The sequence below is a fragment of the Salmo salar genome, chromosome ssa25 (genome assembly GCF_905237065.1).
Source record: "Salmo salar chromosome ssa25, Ssal_v3.1, whole genome shotgun sequence".
NCBI classification, from domain to species: Eukaryota; Metazoa; Chordata; class Actinopteri; order Salmoniformes; family Salmonidae; genus Salmo; species Salmo salar.
In genome coordinates, this window is record NC_059466.1 from 20555674 (window position 1) to 20575974 (window position 20301).

General features: G+C 44.8%; 1 protein-coding gene across 3 annotated transcripts; it reads left to right on the forward strand.

The window, feature by feature from the left end:
• The first annotated feature begins 1797 nt into the window (after positions 1 to 1797).
• Positions 1798 to 18991, forward strand: LOC106586338 (cyclin-Y-like protein 1). 3 transcript variants are annotated; one of them, XM_045707364.1, is made up of 11 exons: positions 1798 to 1864; positions 2643 to 2823; positions 8363 to 8443; positions 11091 to 11134; positions 11941 to 12035; positions 12128 to 12163; positions 12321 to 12372; positions 14592 to 14711; positions 16652 to 16818; positions 17936 to 18098; positions 18457 to 18991. In XM_045707364.1, exons 2-11 carry the CDS (start codon positions 2667 to 2669, stop codon positions 18571 to 18573), a joined length of 1032 nt encoding a protein of 343 aa, XP_045563320.1. In that variant the 5' UTR covers positions 1798 to 1864; positions 2643 to 2666; the 3' UTR covers positions 18574 to 18991. The 3 variants fall into 3 exon arrangements, with proteins under 3 accessions (XP_045563320.1, XP_045563321.1, XP_045563319.1); XM_045707363.1 differs by having other exon boundaries at positions 1808 to 2085; XM_045707365.1 differs by having other exon boundaries at positions 1807 to 2823; positions 8363 to 8437.
• Positions 18992 to 20301: the final 1310 nt, after the last annotated feature.

A 20301-nucleotide genomic window follows, 5' to 3' on the forward strand; every position in this document is an offset into this window, starting at 1 on the left:
GACCAAGCTTTAACTTCCTGACTGATGTCTTGAGATGTTGTTTCAATATATCGACATCATTTTCCTACCTCATGATGCCATCTATTTTGTGAAGTGCACCAGTCCCTCCTGCAGAAAAGCACCCCCACAACATGATGCTACCACCCCCGTGCTTCACGGTCGGGATGGTGTTCTTCAGCTTGCAAGCATCCCCCTTTTCCCTCCAAACATAACGATGGTCATTATGACCAAACAGTTCTATTTTTGTTTCTGGCTTTAGTCTGGCTTTTTTTTATGGCGGTTTTGGAGCAGTGGCTTCTTCCTTGCTGAGTGGCCTTTCAGGTTATGTCGATATAGGACTCGTTTTACTGTGGATATAGATACTTTTGTACCTGTTTCCTCCAGCATCCTCACAAGGTCCTTTGCTGTTGTTCTGGGATTGATTTGCACTTTTCGCACCAAAGTGCGTTCATCTCTAGGAGACAGAACACGTCTCCTTCCTGAGCGGTATGACGGCTGCGTGGTCCCATGGTGTTTATACTTGCGTACTATTATTTGTACAGATGAACGTGGTACCTTCAGGCGTTTGGAAATTGCTCCCAAGGATGAACCAGACATATGGAGGTCCACCATTTTTTTCTTAGGTCTTGGCTGACTTCTTTTGATTTCCCCATGATGTCAAGCAAAGAGGCACTGAGTTTAAAGGTAGGCCTTGAAATACATCCACAGGTACACCTCCAATTGACTCAAATGATGTAAATTAGCCTATCAGAAGCTTCTAAAGCCATGACATCATTTTCGAGAATTTTCCAAGCTGTTTAAAGGCACAGTCAATTTAGTGTATGTAAACTTCTGACCCACTGGAATTGTGATACAGTGAATTATAAGTGAAGTAATCTGTCTGTAAACAATTGTTGGAAAAATGACTTGTGTCATGCACAAAGTAGATGTCCTAACCGACTTGCCAAAACTATCGTTTGTTAACAAGAAATTTGTGGAGTGGTTGAAAAACGAGTTTTAATGACTCCAACCTCAGTGTATGTAAACTTCCGACTTCAACTTCAACTGTATATAGGTGGTGTCAGAAGAAGGCCTCAAAAAATTACCACCAAAGTCGTAGTCACCCCCCTCCCACTTTGTTTTTACACTGCTGCTACTTGCTGTTTATTATCGATGCATAGTCACTTTAAAAATTACCTTGACTAACCTGTACCCCCGCACATTGACTCGGTACCGGTTTCCAACCCTGTATATAGCCTCGTTATTGTTTTGTAGGGCGGTGCACAATTGACCCAGCCAAGGGTTTGAACGGGGTAGGCCGTCATTGTAAAATAAGAATTTGTTCTTAACTGACTTGCCTAGTTAAATAAAGGTTACATCAAAATAAAAAGTGGACACGTACAATGAGGGGATTCGATTAATCGGGCGGTCGGGTTGTCGTATTTTGCACAGGGTGAAAGTTGATTGCATTCGTTTTAGTAATAAACTGTTCGGTGAGTGTATGTTTTATGGAAAATAGATGTATGTTTCTGGACAATGCACCATGCTGCCTTGTTGACGACATAACCACGAGACGTAGATTACGGCGTTCATGCTTCACCGCCATTGCCCGGTCACGTCACGGGCCATGGGCCGGTGTCCCGCAGCTCAGAATGATCGAATCTGCCCAATTCTTAATTACTCATATTTTGGATGAAGACGTATGCTCTGAATGTATTTCAGAATTAATTTCAATTTACACGTTTTTGAACCAATGGCCATTGAGAAATTCCCCTCGTTTTGATTACACGCCCAATAGTAATTTAAGGAATTCAGTAAGTGGGTGGGTCAACTGTGCATGCCTTGTTGCGGTGTTCAGAACAGATGGCGGTAGTGGCAGCGAGCGGTACGTAGAACTGGCCGGTGGGGCGGAGGATCCTGAGTCCGAAAGTTAGGGGGGTGGGGTCGAAGATGAACTTCGAGAAGACTTGACCAGATTGACTTCGATAAATGATTTAAACCGCTCCGGCTTTGATTTCTTTATCAAGACGGCAGCTACGTGAACACCAAGCCTCGGGATAGAGTTGGAGTCTGATCCTGGGATTGGGAATCAAAGAAGGGACTGGCGTGAGAGATCTAATTTACTTCGGACAATTGGGAATCGACGGTTGGAAACTAGTTGCATATGCATAAAATAGTTATATTGTTTTAAAGGGACTAGCTAATCGCTCATACAGACAGTGTTCCGTTGCTGCTACAGCTAGCTTGCTGGCTAGCTGACTGTGCTTGTAAAGGAATGCCCAATGGATGAATGGGCACCCACTTGTATTGCTCGGGTTTAAACAGCTTCTTGATGACCTCGGTGTTACAAGTAGCGAGCAACCTTGTTTTTGCTCAATGTAACTAATATAGTATACACGAAGAAACATCGCTTTTTATTTTTATTGCACAGCCAGCAATCTTGATTAATGTATGGTGCGGAAGGAGAACAGGCACGCAAGCACACCCTCATGGACAGAAGTGCAATTTATTGATTTCTTGTCAGCAATTTGGTTTATAATTTAATATTTTCTCTGTTTTTTTTGTAGCTGTATGATAAGCGTATGTATTTGTTGATAGCTGAAACTAGCTAGCTGGCATAGTTGATTTGAAGGAATTTTGCACTACTCTTGATTCTAAAATAGTATTGAAGTTATTCCTCGTGTGGAATGGGGAATACGATAGCATGCTGCGTGTCCCCGGAGAGAAGCCCAACGTTACCAAGGCAACTGGCGGACCGCCAGGAAGACTACCAAATAAGCACGAACGTGAGAGAGAACACCGGCCCGTACCTGCAGCACATTAGCGACAGAGAGGAGCCTGATGGTAGGTGTCACGCTCGCACAGTTGGGATTAGCTGCTGTAGTTGCTGCAGTAGAGATACTAAAGGTACAATATTCTGATTAGTTTTACACCCATTTAGTCTTGTGAGGACACCATTTCTCATACATCTCCCTCAGGTCTGTAGCCAGTTGAATTACATGCACATAAAGTTGGCTGTGATGAGGCTGCCTGGGAAGGAGGGGTGTTTGAGCCAGGCAAATAACAGCGCGGATGGGCTATTGCAGCAGACGACCACACCGGGTTTCACTTCTGTCAGAGGAAAAACAAGAAGTGGTTCCAGTGGGCACATGCACACCAAAACTGGACAATTGAAGAGTGGAAAAACATTCCCTGGTCTAACGAATCCCAGTTCTTGTTGCATCATGCTGATGGCAGTCAGGATTTGGCGTAAGCAGCATTGTAGGAGTGGAACCCGGTGTTGTCATCTGCTGCAACATGGCCCTATCCTGCCTGGTTTGTAAGTCGCTCTGGATAAGAGCGTCTGCTAAATGACTTAAATGTAAATGTTAAATGTCTCAGTCCCGTGTGGCTCAGTTGGTAGAGCATGGTGTTTGCAACACCAGGGTTGTGGGTTCGATTTCCACGGGGGACCAGTACGGGAAGAAAAAAAAAAGTATGAAATGTATGCATTCACTACTGTAAGTCTCTCTGGATAAGAGCGTCTGCTAAATGACTAAAATGTAAATGTAAAAACGTCTCAACAGTATAGGCTGTTGATGTAATTGTGTGGGGAATGTTTTCCTGGCACACATTAGGTCCCTTGATACCAATTGAGCAACATGTCCATGCCCCAAAGAATTCAGGCTGTTCTGGAGGCAAAGTCTAACCCGGTACTAAATGGGTGTACCTAAAACGCTAGTGAGTGTATGCCATTTACCAGATGCTTTTATCCAAAGTGACTTAGTCATGCATTTATACATTTTACATATGGTTGGTCCCGGGAATCAAACCCACTACCCTGGCGTTACAAGCGCTATGCTCTACCAACTGCACTACAAAGGACCATATTTAGTGTACTACCAGAGCCCTATGGGCCCTTGTCAAAAGTACTGCACTATGGTATAGGGTGCCATTTGCATGGTGAGGCTGGCTGGTTGGTGTAATATGGCACAGACCCCCAAGAATCTATTCCCCAAATCTGCCAGATATCCCAGGCATCCTGATGACGTTATACCACAGGACAGCTGCCTCACTCAGTCACACACACACACACATCATATACAAGGGGAAAAGCTGTTTTAAACCAATACTATGTACACTATGCTCTGATAAGCAGTGTTACGTAGCTACAGTATAACTATTTTAATCCTCAGTGAGTATAAGACCCCTTGTCTATGGATGACACCCATGTAATTTCATTGCCTTCCAGCTTGGGATATCCTCCTCATGAAAGAATTGCAGCAATGTTACAAGGATGTTTTGTTTTAGCAGTCCTTGCCATAAACGGATGATTGAATCCTTGATATAGCCACTAATCTCTGCAACGCCTTACCCACCCTACTGTAACAGACAGAGGCATTCCCTTGAGAGAGCACTTTCCCTTGCCCCCCAGGTTTATTTTTGACTTCAGCGAGAGAGAGAGAGTCTGCCTGTCTACTAGCACTAAGCCTAGTGTGTTGGACCCAGCTGTTGTAAGGCTAACCCTGACCCAGGGTTAGATGGTCCTTCCCTTTGTGTCCTTATGTAGTAATGCTGAGATTTTTTTTTTTTTTACCGAAATGTCGGTTATTTTTCATTTTTAAACAACAAATTGACTGACTGGTTAAATTATTTCAATTCCATGTTTTCTGTTGTTGTTGGGTGAGCTCAATGTGTGCTGCAGTTTCTCTAGAGATAAATCAGATCAAGCTCAAATGATGTGATGTAGAAGGGAGTTGTAGTTTCTACAGTTTACCGCAGACAACTTGATAATTAACTACAATGACCGTAGTCCATTGACTGCTAAACTTGTCCAGTCTGTTTCTTTTACGCCTGCTACATAGGAGACAGAAGAATCCACGATCAAGAGAGCAGTTTTTTCATGAGGCATCTTTACCTGAAAATACATGATCTAAGTGATTAATAATTGGTATTCAACAGTTACAAAAGTATTCTTTATTTACTTTGAACTACTAAAATAGTGGTTTTGTTAGACAGCATAGGAAACAGCTCTATAGAGATGATTTGGAATGAAATACAAGTTATCAAATAAAACATGTTAAATACACAACCTGAAATATATTTTATTGAATACTGTGAATAACTGATTGTTGATAAGTGTCATGGGTATGGCAGTCACTACTGTCATGGGACTTTTATTCATTGTTTTATTGTGTTTTTACAGCATTCAACCCACATAATCCATTTCATGTTTAAAAACAATTATCCAAACCCGAAAATCTTTATTTTTAAAATAACATACCGAACCGACCTCAAAAGCACTAATTGCTCAACACTATTATGAAGACAGTCCTCCAGCTTTTCATCACAGGTCTAGGACCAGCTGTAGGTGGATGATAAAGAGTAGTAGACTAACTGAGGGTAGACCACCTGATAAGGGCCACTCATGCCAAAGTGTTGTTTTGTGAGAGCCAGGAAATGAGAAGTTTTAGAGAGTTATCACCATGTGCAGAGACTTCAGACAGCCACTATTCGGCCTAGCGCCAGTGACACATTTTAGCACAATAGACTACATCACCATCACAGCCTGCTCACCCTGGTTCGGGCAGCCCACACACCCTGCTGTCTGAACTGTGAAGGCCAGTAGGCCATTGATCTCACAGCAAGGACTTTCCTCTAATCAATAGAGCGGTTATCAGTGCTGTCTGCTCTGCCTGCCTGCCTACTGTCCCTTCAGCCTAGAGCCTAGGGCTCAAAGCACATTTCTGCACAAGCAGACAATAAAGAAGGCTATTATCGTTCTTACTCGATCACTTAAGTTAATCATATTTGGATGATTACTAGTAATGGCGGAAAAAAATCGATTGTTGCATATCGCAATATTAGTTTTGCGCTAGTTGGCTGTACATGCAACATTTGAACTCAAAACACGTCATCCACCTGAATCGTGTAGGTGTTTCTGTCCGTTGTTCTGCGCATCTCCATCACGGCGAAATAACATTTGATGTGGTTTCTGTTACATTTGTTTTAATTATTGGAGCGGCTCGCAGCGCGAGCAAAGTGGATACTAGATAGAATATGTTTATGTAGCATGTAAGAACAAACAGGCCAGGCAGACTAGGCTTCGCTGTCACGCAGCCTCTGAGTGCCAGTGACATAGAGGAAAAACGGAGCAGTGAGTGACGGTCGTGCTTTCGCATTTACATCACTGAATCACAACACTAAAATTCAAACATGGCATGGGGACCCCATTGATTTTAAGTCACTCGGATAGTATAAGAACACAGTATGAGCCATGGCAAAATGGGACTAATACGAGTGAAGGGGGCTGAATGAAGTAATCTCTGTATCCAGTTTGTATGACCACTGGTTATGACCCAGAAGACCTATGACTGCTGCAGCAGAGTAGTAGGTCCAGGGGCATGGCAGATTCTCATATAGGCCTACTACTGCAGTAGTGGGTATGTATAGGCTAGTGGGTAACATGCTAACCATGGCTTGCCCTCCTTACTGTTGAGAGATACTGTATGCCTGCCTGGCTCCAACTTCACTCCACATCCCATTCCTGGCATCACATGGCAGTGGCATACCTCTTAAACTGGAGCAGTGGAGCCCGGGACAGAAATACCATGACGGGCACAGACAGTGCTCAGCGGGCATGGGATTCCCCGGCAGGAAGACTCCAGTCCATGTAGAGGTCAGGGCGTGAATGGTAGATGCTAGTGGAGGGAGGAGCTGTGTGGCTGGGTATGGGAGCTGAGGCTCCATCTTATCTAGGATGCAGTAATCACATGATGGTGTCTGACCTACTCTAATCTGAGTTGTATTTTATTTAACCTTTTAACTAGGTAAGTCAGGTAAGAACAAATTCTTATTCACAATGACGGCCTACCCCGGCCAAACCCTAACCCGGATGACGCTGGGCCAATAGGGCGGCGCACAATGGGATTCCTGATCACTGCTGGTTGTGATACAGCCTGGAATCGAACCACGGTCTGTAGTGATGCCTCTAGTACTGAGATGCAGTGCCTTAGACCGCTGTGCCACTCGGGAGCCCAGGGGCTCACAATCCCAGAAAGCATGCCATTTATCTGATCGGTAGTGGCAGAAGTCTGTATGTCACACCGTGTTGCAACCAAGTCTACCTCGGCAGTTCTCAACCTTTTCTGTTCCGGGGACCACCAAATCACAAATATTTTAGTGGTCAAATTAAGAGTCAATTTGATCAGTGACTGTAACAGATTTAAAGACCTGTTGTAATATCAAATTGCTTATTACCAAAAAATGACCTCCAGTACCTCCAGTACCCTACGGATTGACAACGGTTGGACCACAGCTCCACTGGTTTTACCTGTTGGTCCAAGTTGTCCATGACACTTCTCTATGCTCTGCAAAGCACACACGCTGTTCAGTAGCATGTCTGCAGATGGGCAGGCATGACTGGCACAGGCACCCCTCCTCTCTGCTCCACCTTCTGTTTCTCAGCATGCTGGCCAGTATGGGTGGAGCTTAAGGAGAGAGGACCCAGTGTTCTCCACAGAGACCCCAGACAAAGGCCTCATTGTTGCCCCCTCCCTGCCAGTCCCATACCACCATCCCCCTGCCACAGCCTGAGTGGACAGGGGGTACGCTGGCTCTGCCAAGCCAACCCGCCTGACCTGATATCCCCCTGGCCCTGCCTGCCACGTTCCACTCCAGGGGCTCACAATCCCAGACAGAGAGGCAGCTGTTTATACATTACGGTTGGTTCAGGTTGTCTAATTGCTCAGTCTAACCATTGAACCTGTGTGTAATGGACCCATTATGTGGTGAGGTTTCAAATGAGGTCATCAAATCGATCTGCATCGTTTAGTATGCGATGCTGCTGCTGTCCAAGAGTGTTTGGTTACATAGCCTGGCTGTCCTATACACATTTCTTTTTGTTTTAATTTATGTATTCATTCATGCATTCATCTAATTGGGTAATGGTATGCATTCAGGTCACTGCACTGTCTTTATGGAGCATCAGGTCTAATTTTCTTCTCACTGGCCTCGGGTCAACATGCTGGCCTCGGGTCAACATGCTGGCCTCGGGTCAACATGCTGGCCTCGGGTCAACATGCTGGCCTCGGGTCAACAGGCTGGCCTCGGGTCAACATGCTGGCCTCGGGTCAACATGCTGGCCTCGGGTCAACATGCTGGCCTCGGGTCAACATGCTGGCCTCGGGTCAACATGCTGGCCTCGGGTCAACATGCTGGCCTCGGGTCAACAGGCTGGCCTCGGGTCAACATGCTGGCCTCGGGTGAACTAAAAGTTTACACAGGCTGTTCTCTGTATCACTAACCATGGAACAAGTCAGTCTCTTCAGTAACACTGTCTGTATCATTATCCCCCTTTTATCTACTGTTTTCTATTGCTCCATGGTGACTTTGTGTGTTCCAGAAGTGGCCCAGGAGTCCCACCCATCGAACCATGCCCGAGTCAGCACCATCTTCCTCAGCAAGTCCCAGACAGACTGTGAGTGTAAGTAATCTACTCTGCTCCATCACATCATCACACGAGACATGATCATGATGCCGTGAGAGTCCCTACGGCACACGTCTCAAACTCTCGTCTTCTGCGCTTTAGCTACTTGGTACGGTGGTAACTCGCCCTCTCCACCATCAATGTCTCTGCTCTAGCACGCTATGTAAAGAGATGATACTTAGGCTACTGTAAGTGACTCTTCTATGCTCTCTCATAAGCACAATGTGACTGTTCCTCATCCTTTCCCTTTCAATGTGACTGTTCCTCATCCTTTCCCTTTCAATGTGACTGTTCCTCATCCTTTCCCTTTCAATGTGACTGTTCCTCATCCTTTCCCTTTCAATGTGACTGTTCCTCATCCTTTCCCTTTCAATGTGACTGTTCCTCATCCTTTCCCTTTCAATGTGACTGTTCGTCATCCTTTCCCTTTCAATGTGACTGTTCTTCATCTTTTCCCTTTCAATGTGACTGTTCCTCATCCTTTCCCTTTCAATGTGACTGTTCCTCATCCTTTCCCTTTCAATGTGACTGTTCCTCATCCTTTCCCTTTCAATGTGACTGTTCCTCATCCTTTCCCTTTCAATGTGACTGTTCCTCATCCTTTCCCTTTCAATGTGACTGTTCCTCATCCTTTCCCTTTCAATGTGACTGTTCCTCATCCTTTCCCTTTCAATGTGACTGTTCCTCATCCTTTCCCTTTCAATGTGACTGTTCCTCATCCTTTCCCTTTCAATGTGACTGTTCCTCATCCTTTCCCTTTCAATGTGACTGTTCCTCATCCTTTCCCTTTCAATGTGACTGTTCCTCATCCTTTCCCTTTCAATGTGACTGTTCCTCATCCTTTCCCTTTCAATGTGACTGTTCCTCATCCTTTCCCTTTCAATGTGACTGTTCCTCATCCTTTCCCTTTCAATGTGACTGTTCCTCATCCTTTCCCTTTCAATGTGACTGTTCCTCATCCTTTCCCTTTCAATGTGACTGTTCCTCATCTTTTCCCTTTCAATGTGACTGTTCCTCATCCTTTCCCTTTCAATGTGACTGTTCCTCATCCTTTCCCTTTCAATGTGACTGTTCCTCATCCTTTCCCTTTCAATATGACTGTTCCTCATCCTTTCCCTTTCCATGTGACTGTTCCTCATCCTTTCCCTTTCCATGTGACTGTTCCTCATCCTTTCCCTTTCAATGTGACTGTTCCTCATCCTTTCCCTTTCAATGTGACTGTTCCTCATCCTTTCCCTTTCCATGTGACTGTTCCTCATCCTTTCCCTTTCAATGTGACTGTTCCTCATCCTTTCCCTTTCAATGTGACTGTTCCTCATCCTTTCCCTTTCAATGTGACTGTTCCTCATCCTTTCCCTTTCAATGTGACTGTTCCTCATCCTTTCCCTTTCAATGTGACTGTTCCTCATCCTTTCCCTTTCAATGTGACTGTTCCTCATCCTTTCCCTTTCAATGTGACTGTTCCTCATCCTTTCCCTTTCAATGTGACTGTTCCTCATCCTTTCCCTTTCAATGTGACTGTTCCTCATCCTTTCCCTTTCAATGTGACTGTTCCTCATCCTTTCCCTTTCCATGTGACTGTTCCTCATCCTTTCCCTTTCCATGTGACTGTTCCTCATCCTTTCCCTTTCAATGTGACTGTTCCTCATCCTTTCCCTTTCAATGTGACTGTTCCTCATCCTTTCCCTTTCAATGTGACTGTTCCTCATCCTTTCCCTTTCAATGTGACTGTTCCTCATCCTTTCCCTTTCAATGTGACTGTTCCTCATCCTTTCCCTTTCAATGTGACTGTTCCTCATCCTTTCCCTTTCAATGTGACTGTTCCTCATCCTTTCCCTTTCAATGTGACTGTTCCTCATCCTTTCCCTTTCAATGTGACTGTTCCTCATCCTTTCCCTTTCAATGTGACTGTTCCTCATCCTTTCCCTTTCAATGTGACTGTTCCTCATCCTTTCCCTTTCCATGTGACTGTTCCTCATCCTTTCCCTTTCCATGTGACTGTTCCTCATCCTTTCCCTTTCCATGTGACTGTTCCTCATCCTTTCCCTTTCCATGTGACTGTTCCTCATCCTTTCCCTTTCCATGTGACTGTTCCTCATCCTTTCCCTTTCCATGTGACTGTTCCTCATCCTTTCCCTTTCCATGTGACTGTTCCTCATCCTTTCCCTTTCAATGTGACTGTTCCTCATCCTTTCCCTTTCAATGTGACTGTTCCTCATCCTTTCCCTTTCCATGTGACTGTTCCTCATCCTTTCCCTTTCAATGTGACTGTTCCTCATCCTTTCCCTTTCAATGTGACTGTTCCTCATCCTTTCCCTTTCCATGTGACTGTTCCTCATCCTTTCCCTTTCCATGTGACTGTTCCTCATCCTTTCCCTTTCCATGTGACTGTTCCTCATCCTTTCCCTTTCCATGTGACTGTTCCTCATCCTTTCCCTTTCAATGTGACTGTTCCTCATCCTTTCCCTTTCAATGTGACTGTTCCTCATCCTTTCCCTTTCAATGTGACTGTTCCTCATCCTTTCCCTTTCAATGTGACTGTTCCTCATCCTTTCCCTTTCAATGTGACTGTTCCTCATCCTTTCCCTTTCCATGTGACTGTTTAGTCTGAGTCTGACATGGCCTATTTTCTTGTTCCTTCCAGTGCAAGACAAGAGGAAAAGCAATCACATAAACCATGTTAGTCATGTAAGTATTTAATGGTTAGGTAGAGTTTTTGTCAACCAACAATAATTAAGGTTTTGTGTGTGTGTGTGTGGGGGGGGGGGACTACTGTGTGTATTCATCACATGCTCCAGAGTTAGCTGTATGATGTCATTGTCACCTGGGGTTATCGGATGCACTGTGGCTCTGGCTGATGAGACACCAAAACATTGTGTCCCTACTCTGGAGGACAACACCAAACTAATACATATGCAAATGGCACTCTGACATCATACCTGATTGGTCAGCTTTTATAGGATCTGAGCAGAGGGATGGCTGACGTTATGGCTGCCCTCTTAATCTTTGTTTACTCTGACCTCTATTTAATATCCCCACTGTGGAAACTAACTAATTGCCAAGACTTTTTGACCTGGTCAAATACCCTACTGTTTGTCTGTTCATGTAGCCTATGTGCTTGTGGTGAACAGAACAGACTGTGGCCCCTGTAGTAAGTGGCTGGGGTGTCCGGTCAGCTAGAAGACAAACACAATTAAACAGGAGACCTGGTATGAATGTTTTGAGTGTGTCCACTGTCCTGCCTCAACTACACTTCTGTATTATAGTGACTGTCCTGACCCAAGATTACATAGCCTAGTTCACCCACATTTCAAACCTAACCTTTTACCTTGGAAGTAGTTTGTCAGTAGTGACTGCAAGCTATTGGTGATGTCATTATTTGGCTATAGCCACCACAGGCTAGCGTTAGCATCAATTACCTCAAAGGGATTCAATATAGCATTGTCTGACTTCCAAGACAACTTCCACTGAATGTCACACATTTCCTTTTGCAGACCTCTCCTCTCTCGAAGAAGTACAGTTCCTGTTCCACCATCTTTATAGATGACAGCACGGTCAGCCAGCCCAACTTGAAAAGCACAATAAAATGGTGGGTACCTGCTACCTTCATATGCACATACAAGACATGTACCTTTTCTAGTTGAACACAGGTCCTAATGAATTATCTTTCTCCTCTTCCAGTGTTACACTAGCGATATACTACCACATTAAAAACAGGTGAGTGGCAGTGTTTTGACTTGTTCATTTTGAGTATACATAGGTAGTAGGTATTATAGATCTGTTGGTGGTCTCTGGGCCTGGCAAAATGTCTGTGTATTGGGGTTTGGGACAGTGTGGTTCAGAGTGGTGATCTCTCTCTTCCTCTCTGTCTCAGGGACTCTGACAGGTCACTGGACATCTTCGATGAGAAGATGCACCCCTTATCGGTGAGTGGGCTATTCCAGTTTTGCCATAATCCACTCTGGGTTTGCAGAATCTTATGTATTCCAAAGAATAGCTTCTAATATAGGTTTACATCCAAACAGAGATCTGCAGTGGATCTACTGTTGGCTGTACTGGTGTGTCTGCCCTTGTCTACATCAATATCTGGCATCAGTCAGTCTCCCCACTCCCTTCTAGACGTTACACTGTAACTTTATGCCATAGCCCAGCCCAGTGCACCTCTAGCTCCAATTTCAGCATAAAACACACCACTGCAGGGGGATTGAATAATATTTAGTTTAGCTAGTAGGAAACTCAACATAAACCCATTAGGTTTGATGTTAGTTCACCTAAAATTAGAAATTACTTAAATATTTTATTTACAGTTGATGTCGGAAGTTTACATACACTTAGGTTGTAGTCATGAACTTTTTTTTCAACCACTCCACAAATTTCTTGTTAACAAACTATAGTTTTGGCAAGTCGATTAGGACATCTACTTTGTGCATGACACAAGTAATTTTTCTAACAATTGTTTACAGACAGATTATTTCACTTATAATTCACTGTATCACAATTCCAGTGGGTCAGAAGTTTACATACACTAATTTGACTGTGCCTTTAAACAGCTTGGAAAATTCCAGAAAATGATGTCATTGCTTTAGAAGCTTCTGATAGGCTAATTGACATCATTTGAGTCAATTGGAGCTGTACCTGTGGATGTATTTCAAGGCCTACCTTCAAACTCAGTGCCTCTTTGCTTGACATCATGGTAAAATCAGAAGATGTCAGCCAAGACCTCAGAATATATATTTTTATTACAAAATGTACAAACAGTAGTACACAAGTATAAACACCATGGGACCATGCAGCCGTCATACCGCTCAGGAAGGAGACGCGTTCTGTCTCCTAGAGATGAATGTACTTTGGTGCGAAAAGTGCAAATCAATCCCAGAACAACAGCAAAGGACCTTGTGAAGATGCTGGAGGAAACGGTTACAAAAGTATCTATATCCACAGTAAAACGAGTCCTATATCGACATAACCTGAAAGGCCGCTCAGCAAGGAAGAAGCCACTGCTCCAAAACCGCCATAAAAAAGACAGACTACGGTTTGCAACTGCACATGGGGACAAAGATCGTACTTTTTGGAGAAATGTCCTCTGGTCTGATGAAACAAAAATAGAACTGTTTGGCCATAATGACCATAATTAAGTTTGGAGGAGAAAGGGGGAGGTTTGCAAGCCGAAGAACACCATCCCAACTGTGAAGCACGGGGGTGGCAGCATCATGTTGTGGGTGTGCTTTGCTGCAGGAGGGACTGGTGCACTTCACAAAATAGATGGCATCATGAGGGAGGAAAATTATGTGGATATATTGAAACAACATCTCAAGACATCAGTCAGGAAGTTAAAGCTTGGTCGCAAATGGGTCTTCCAAATGGACAATGACCTCAAGCAAACTCCCAAAGTTGTAGCAAAATGGCTTAAGGACAACAAAGTCAAGGTATTGGAGTGGCCATCACAAAGCCCTGACCTCAATCCCTTAGAGAATTTGTGGGCAGAACTGAAAAAGCGTGTGCGAGCAAGGAGGCCTACAAGCCTGACTCAGTTACATCAGCTCTGTCAGGAGGAATGGGCCAAAATTAATCAAACTTGTTGTGGGAAGCTTGTGGAAGGCTACCCGAAACGTTTTACCCAAGTTTATAAATTTAAAGGCAATGCTACCAAATACTAATTCAGTGTATGTAAACTTCTGACCCACTGGGAATGTGATGAAAGAAATAAAAGCTGAAATAAATCATTCTCTCTACTATTATTCTGACATTTCACATTCTTAAAATAAAGTGGTGATCCTAACTGACCTAAAACAGGGAATTTATTCCAGGATTAAATGTCAGGAATTGTGAAAAACTGAGTTTAAATGTATTTGGCTAAGGTGTATGTAAACTTCCGACTTCAACTGTGTTTTGTTGAGAGTAGTCTCTACGCCACTTAAGACTGAATGTGTTGAATCTGGGCTGGTGTATCATGTGAGGTTGGTGGCACCTTATTTGGGCAGGACGGTCTCGTGGTAATGAGTGGAATGGTATCAAATGCATTAAACACATGGTTTAATGCCATTCCATTCGCTCCTTTTCTAGACATTATTATGAGCCGTCCTCCCCTCAGCAGCCCCCACTGGTGTATATTGTATCTGTGTCTAACACGGTCTTCTCCCTGAAGAGAGAGCAGGTTCCTGGTGACTACTCTCGTACGGACCCCGAACACAAACTCATCTACCGCTTTGTCAGAACTCTGTTCAGCGCTGCACAGCTCACTGCAGAGTGTGCCATCGTCACCTTGGTGAGTCCAGTCAGCAACAACACAATCAAAACCCATTATACGCCCACGTATCAGCTCGTATACATGATTAATCAACACGTATATGAAAGGATACAATAGATCAGTGGAGTCTGCTGAGGGGAGGAGGGCTCATAATAGTGGCTGGAACGGCGCGTGTGTTTGATGTATTTGATACCATTCTGCTCCAGCCATTAACACAAGGCCCTCCCCGAATAAGGTTCCACCAATCTCCTGTGTTGTAGATATGGTCCGCTAGGTATTGTTGTCCAAGAAAGCGAAGGTAACCTTCCTAAATGATTACCACTCCGTAGCACTCACGTCGGTACTCATGAAGTGCTTTGAAAGGCTGGTCATGGCTCACATCAACAGCATCATCCCGGAAACCCTAGACACACTCCAATTCGCATACCGCCCCTACAGATCCACAGATGACGCAATCTCAATCGCACTCCACACTGCCCGTTCCCACCTGGACAAAAGGAACACCTATGTGAGAATGCTGTTTGTTGACTACAGCTCAGCGTTCAACACCATAGTGCCCACGAAGCTCATCACTAAGCTAAGGACCCTGGGACTGAACACCTCCCTCTGCAACTGGATCCTGGACTTCCTGACGGGCTGCCCCCAGGTAGTAAGGGTAGGCAACAACACGTCTGCCACTCTGATCTTCAACACTGGGGCCCCTCAGGGGTGTGTACTTAGTCCACTCCTGTACTCCCTGTTCACCCACGACTGCATGGCCAAACACGACTCCAACACCGTTATTAACTTTGCTGACGACACAACAGTGGTAGGTCTGATCATCGACAACGATGAGACAGCCTATTGGGAGGAGGTCAGAGACCTGGCAGTGTGGTGCCAGGACAACAATCTCTCCCTCAATGTGAGCAAGACAAAGGAGCTGATCGTGGAATACAGGAAAAGGCGGGCTGAACAGGCCCCCATTAACATCAACGGGGCTGTAGTGGAGCGGGTCGAGAGTTTCAAGTTCCTTGGTGTCCACATCACCAACAATTTATCATGATCCAAACACACCAAGAAAGTCGTGAAGAGGGCACGACAAAACCTTTTCCCCCTCAGGAAACTGAAAAGATTTGGCATGGGTCCCCAGATCCTCCAAAAGGTTCTACAGCTGCACCATCGATAGCATCCTGACCGGTTGCTTTACCGCCTGGTATGGCAATTGCTCAGCATCTGACCATAAGACGCTAGAGGGTAGTGCGTACGGCCCAGTCAGACCAGTCACCCAAGTCATAGACTGTTTCCTCTGCTACCGCACAGCAAGCGGTACCGGAGCGCCAAGTCTAGGACCAAAAGGCTCCTTAACAGCTTCTACCCCCAAGCCATAAGACTGCTGAACAGTTAATCAAAGGGTCACCGCGCTATTACATTGTCCCCCCCCCCCCATCTGTTTTGTACACTGCTGTTACTTGCTGTTTATTATCTATGCATAGTCACTTCACCCCTACCTACATGTACAAATTACCTCCAACCTGTACCCCCCGCACACTGACTTGTTATTGTTACTTTTTATTATTTTTTACTTAAATATTTTTAAATATTTTATTAACTCTTGAACTGCACTGTTGGTTAAGGACTTGTAAGCATTTCACAGTAAGGTCTACACTTGTTGTATTCGGTGCATGTGACAAAGTTTGATTTGATTTTGTATTAACTGCATCTGCACTAATGTACCACCAGAGGGCGGCAAAGTATTAAACCATTGATAAAGCACAGCAAGTCAAGTGAACAGAGCCTCATCTCAATGAACAGAGTAGACCTGCATTTGATTATTACAGTGTGATTTATTAGAACCAATCATCAATAACATGCCGTTACCCACTGATTGCGCTTACTGAATTTCTTTGTTGTGACAATCCCATTTCTGAAGTGAAATAGCCACCGCAGGTTTATCAGCACAGGTTTATCTACCTCACCAGGTGTACCTGGAGCGTCTGCTGACCTACGCTGAGATGGACATCTGTCCGTGTAACTGGAAGCGTATTGTACTGGGAGCCATCCTGCTGGCCTCCAAGGTGTGGGACGACCAGGCTGTCTGGAACGTAGATTACTGCCAGATCCTCAAAGACATCACCGTGGAGGACATGTACGTCTGCCACAGTTGTCACTTATATAGAGTCATTACACACAATATAGCCTTTTGTCACTATTGTGCCAACCTGAACCCTGCTGTGCTGGTTCTGAAATCATCTTTTCACATTGAAGGAGGAGTTCTTTTGAGTCATGTCCAGGTGGAGGACAGACGTAGACCGCCTTCCTGGTCTGATGATCAGTCATTGGGCAGTGGTCTGTAGACTGGTATAGTAGTCTTGTCTCTAGCTCTGATCAGGGCTGTGTGATGTGGGCCCCTGTGTTAGGATCAAACTGAGAGGAGACTACAGAGGGAGAGGGGCACGGAGGCTGAGTGAGGTTGTGTACGGCAATCTCAAAGCAATCAGTAGGCTGCTCCTCACTACACTACTGGTCATCATTCTAGTAGGTTTTAGAGTGTGTTGTATGTCTCATTTGTTTAAGAGTACACGTGTGTACATGTTTTTCTGTGTGTGCTCTCTTCTCGCGGTCTAGTTTCATCTCCATTGAAGTGCTCTTTGTGAGCTGGGCCGAGGACTGGCGGGGGTAAGGGGAGGGAGGGTCTGGAGTGGCTCTCACAACTACTACATAATGGCCCCAGCCCTCGCCCGCTCCATTAGTTTCCCTGGGAGACCAGCCTTCCAATATATACACACACACACACCCAACCTTCAACCACCCTGGCCCTCTCATGTCTCCTTTCCCACAAATCCTGGATGCTGTCTCCATGGTGACAGGCTTGCTGCTCTTATTCATTGTCGTGAAGATGAGGATGATGAGGGGAATCCGTACAAGGAGAGACATGATATACCTGAAGCAAGCCGCTCTGTCAGAAAGCCAGTATGGTCTTCACTGCAGGACAGTTAGAATGAATAGCCCTCATGTACCGTTCTCCTTGCTGCTCCAGGGAAAGACAAGTGGAGTTTGCTATTGGTTAGATTGATGCCCTGAGGGCTTGCCTGTGGATGAAGCTACCCCTATCACTGATCTAAAGTCCATTTGGCATTTCTCCCCCACTGATTGTCAGGGTTAGGATTTCATTTGGGGAGGTTGATCCTATAGCTGTGCCTAAGAGCAACTTTTAATAGGAATGTGTATATTAACCATGTTTCCCTCGCTCTCTCCCCTTTCAGGAACGAGATGGAACGCCAATTCCTGGAGCTGCTGCAGTTCAACATCAACGTCCCAGCTAGTGTTTATGCCAAGTACTACTTCGACCTGCGCTCTCTGGCTGACGACAACAACCTCCGCTTCCCCATGGAGACACTCGGCAACGAGAGGGCACAGAAACTGGAGGTATGGCAATGCGGGGTGGTGGGTGGGAGAGGGCTATAATGGCACAGAAACTGGAGGTATGGCAATGCGGGGTGGTGGGTGGGAGAGGGCTATAATGGCACAGAAACTGGAGGTATGGCAATGCGGGGTGGTGGGTGGGAGAGGGCTATAATGGCACAGAAACTGGAGGTATGGCAATGCGGGGTGGTGGGTGGGAGAGGGCTATGATGGAGCTTACAGGTATCAGTAGAGGTTTGAGAATGCGTCACAGAACAGATGGTAGCAGAGAGGGAGACATAAGAATAGTAGAAAGGGAATTTAACCAGTCCATTAGGTTTGAAGCCACAGTGACTAGTCACTCATCCATGTGTGTGTTCAGGCCATCTCCAGACTGTGTGAGGACAAGTATAAGGACCGGAGCCGAGCAGCCATGAGGAGGTCCTTTAGCGCTGACAACCTGGTGGGCATCCGCTGCTCCAATGCTGTACTCTCATAGGCCAGCCATACTACAGCGCTGTTCTCTCATTGGACAAATGTCACTCGAATGCTGTTCTCTTATTGGACAGCCATACTCCAATGTTGTGCTCACTGGACAGCGACACCAATATCTGACCTCTACAGCCTAACCAACCAACACTCCAGGATACCTGACCATGACTCGCCACAAACCCCATACCAACCCCTCTCAGGGATTTGTCGTTGGCAGACCCTCATGCCCACTCCCCTGACTGGCCGGTCCCAGACCCTGTGCAAAATAACTTATTCACTACAGAGAGAAAATACTATTTTCCTGTTTATTAAAAAAAAAAAAAAATTGCTTACTATGTAGGCTGCTAGCTGTGACATTTTTCTGTTTTTAAATGGAAAAATAATTTGCAGATGGAGTATTTTAAATAAACACTAATCATGAAACATCCGTGTGGCTTTCAATGGAGTGGAGATGAGACTATGCAAGAGTGGCACAGCGCATTGTTAAAATGTACATTTTACTTTACACATCAAATGACACGTACTCAGAAACAGATTGGTCCACAGTTTAATTCTCTATCAGTCAGAGACAAAAGAAACGAGTGAAAGAATGCATTTTCATAAATATCTATAAAAAAAAATCTGACATTTCATTCTTGAAGAATTAAGTACACACAATGATGCAGTCCAGACTCATCTATGGAAGGATGCCAAAGCAGATTTACAAATGATGGGGTAGAACACACACAGAGGAAACAGGCTAATAAATTAAACAGACAGACACTGGACCATTTACACATTAGTCTGGTTAGGAAAAACAATGAGGCACACGACAACTTGGACAAGCACAGCAGAGTAGAACGGCAGAAAAAGGCAACTTGACAAGGTTTTGCTTCACCCAGAGTTGGTTCAACCATACTCTGGCTCTCCACCACAGTTCCTATAGATGATAGTATATCAACTGTTTTGCCCTTTTTTGTAAACCTCTGACTTGTAAAACTCACAAGATAAGTACTGACACGGTCATTGAAAATGTATACAGAGCCCTACGAGATACATAAGTTCACCATTGGGTTGGTGTGAACAGTTCCTGTGTGTACCACTAGGGGTAGTAACACAATGGCAAAGGACTCACTGAGCAAAAGCCAGGTGCACTTTGAGACGACTCTCTTCTGGCCTGGGACTCTCCAAACCACTTTACAACATGTTCCGTATCAAGGTTATTCCAAAGCACTACATTTACTGCAATGGCTATTATGGAGCTTGTGGTTTTTAGAGGCTACCTTTGACATTGATTTCTAAAATAAAATAATACACTGTTTGAGAAAAGTATAAGCCTTCATAACTGTTGTTTACTGGTACATTGCTCCACATCCATACTCTGATTACCTCTTGGGAGGCTGTTTTACCATAACTCCAGTCCAGCAACTGGTCAACAGTTGGGCTAGAGGTCCTCATCCTACTATTGTACTGACCGGCTAGGTTGTTCACAGACCGGCCCGTCAACCAAGCTGGATTTACCAGGCAGAATATGGCAAAGATTTTGTGCATTGGTACATACTGATTGATTCAACTCGAGCAGCATACAAACACATCCATACCACATATGTACTTGATTCATACAGAATATTGTGATTTAAATCACTGGGGATTATGCTGAAAATAAAATATATATATTTTTATCAGTGTTCCTCGAGTTGTTTTGTTTTCTCCCAGTACGAACTAAGTGTCCACAATGCAAAATACCCTGAATAAT

Bases quoted from the DNA above. Each gene is read 5' to 3' on its own strand.
- LOC106586338 (XM_045707364.1), top strand. From the start codon at position 2,667: ATGGGGAATACGATAGCATGCTGCGTGTCCCCGGAGAGAAGCCCAACG. The intron at 12,373-14,591 runs GTGAGTGGGCTA...TTCTCCCTGAAG, and splicing joins AGAAGATGCACCCCTTATCG to AGAGAGCAGGTTCCTGGTGA. The intron at 14,712-16,651 runs GTGAGTCCAGTC...CTACCTCACCAG, and splicing joins AGTGTGCCATCGTCACCTTG to GTGTACCTGGAGCGTCTGCT.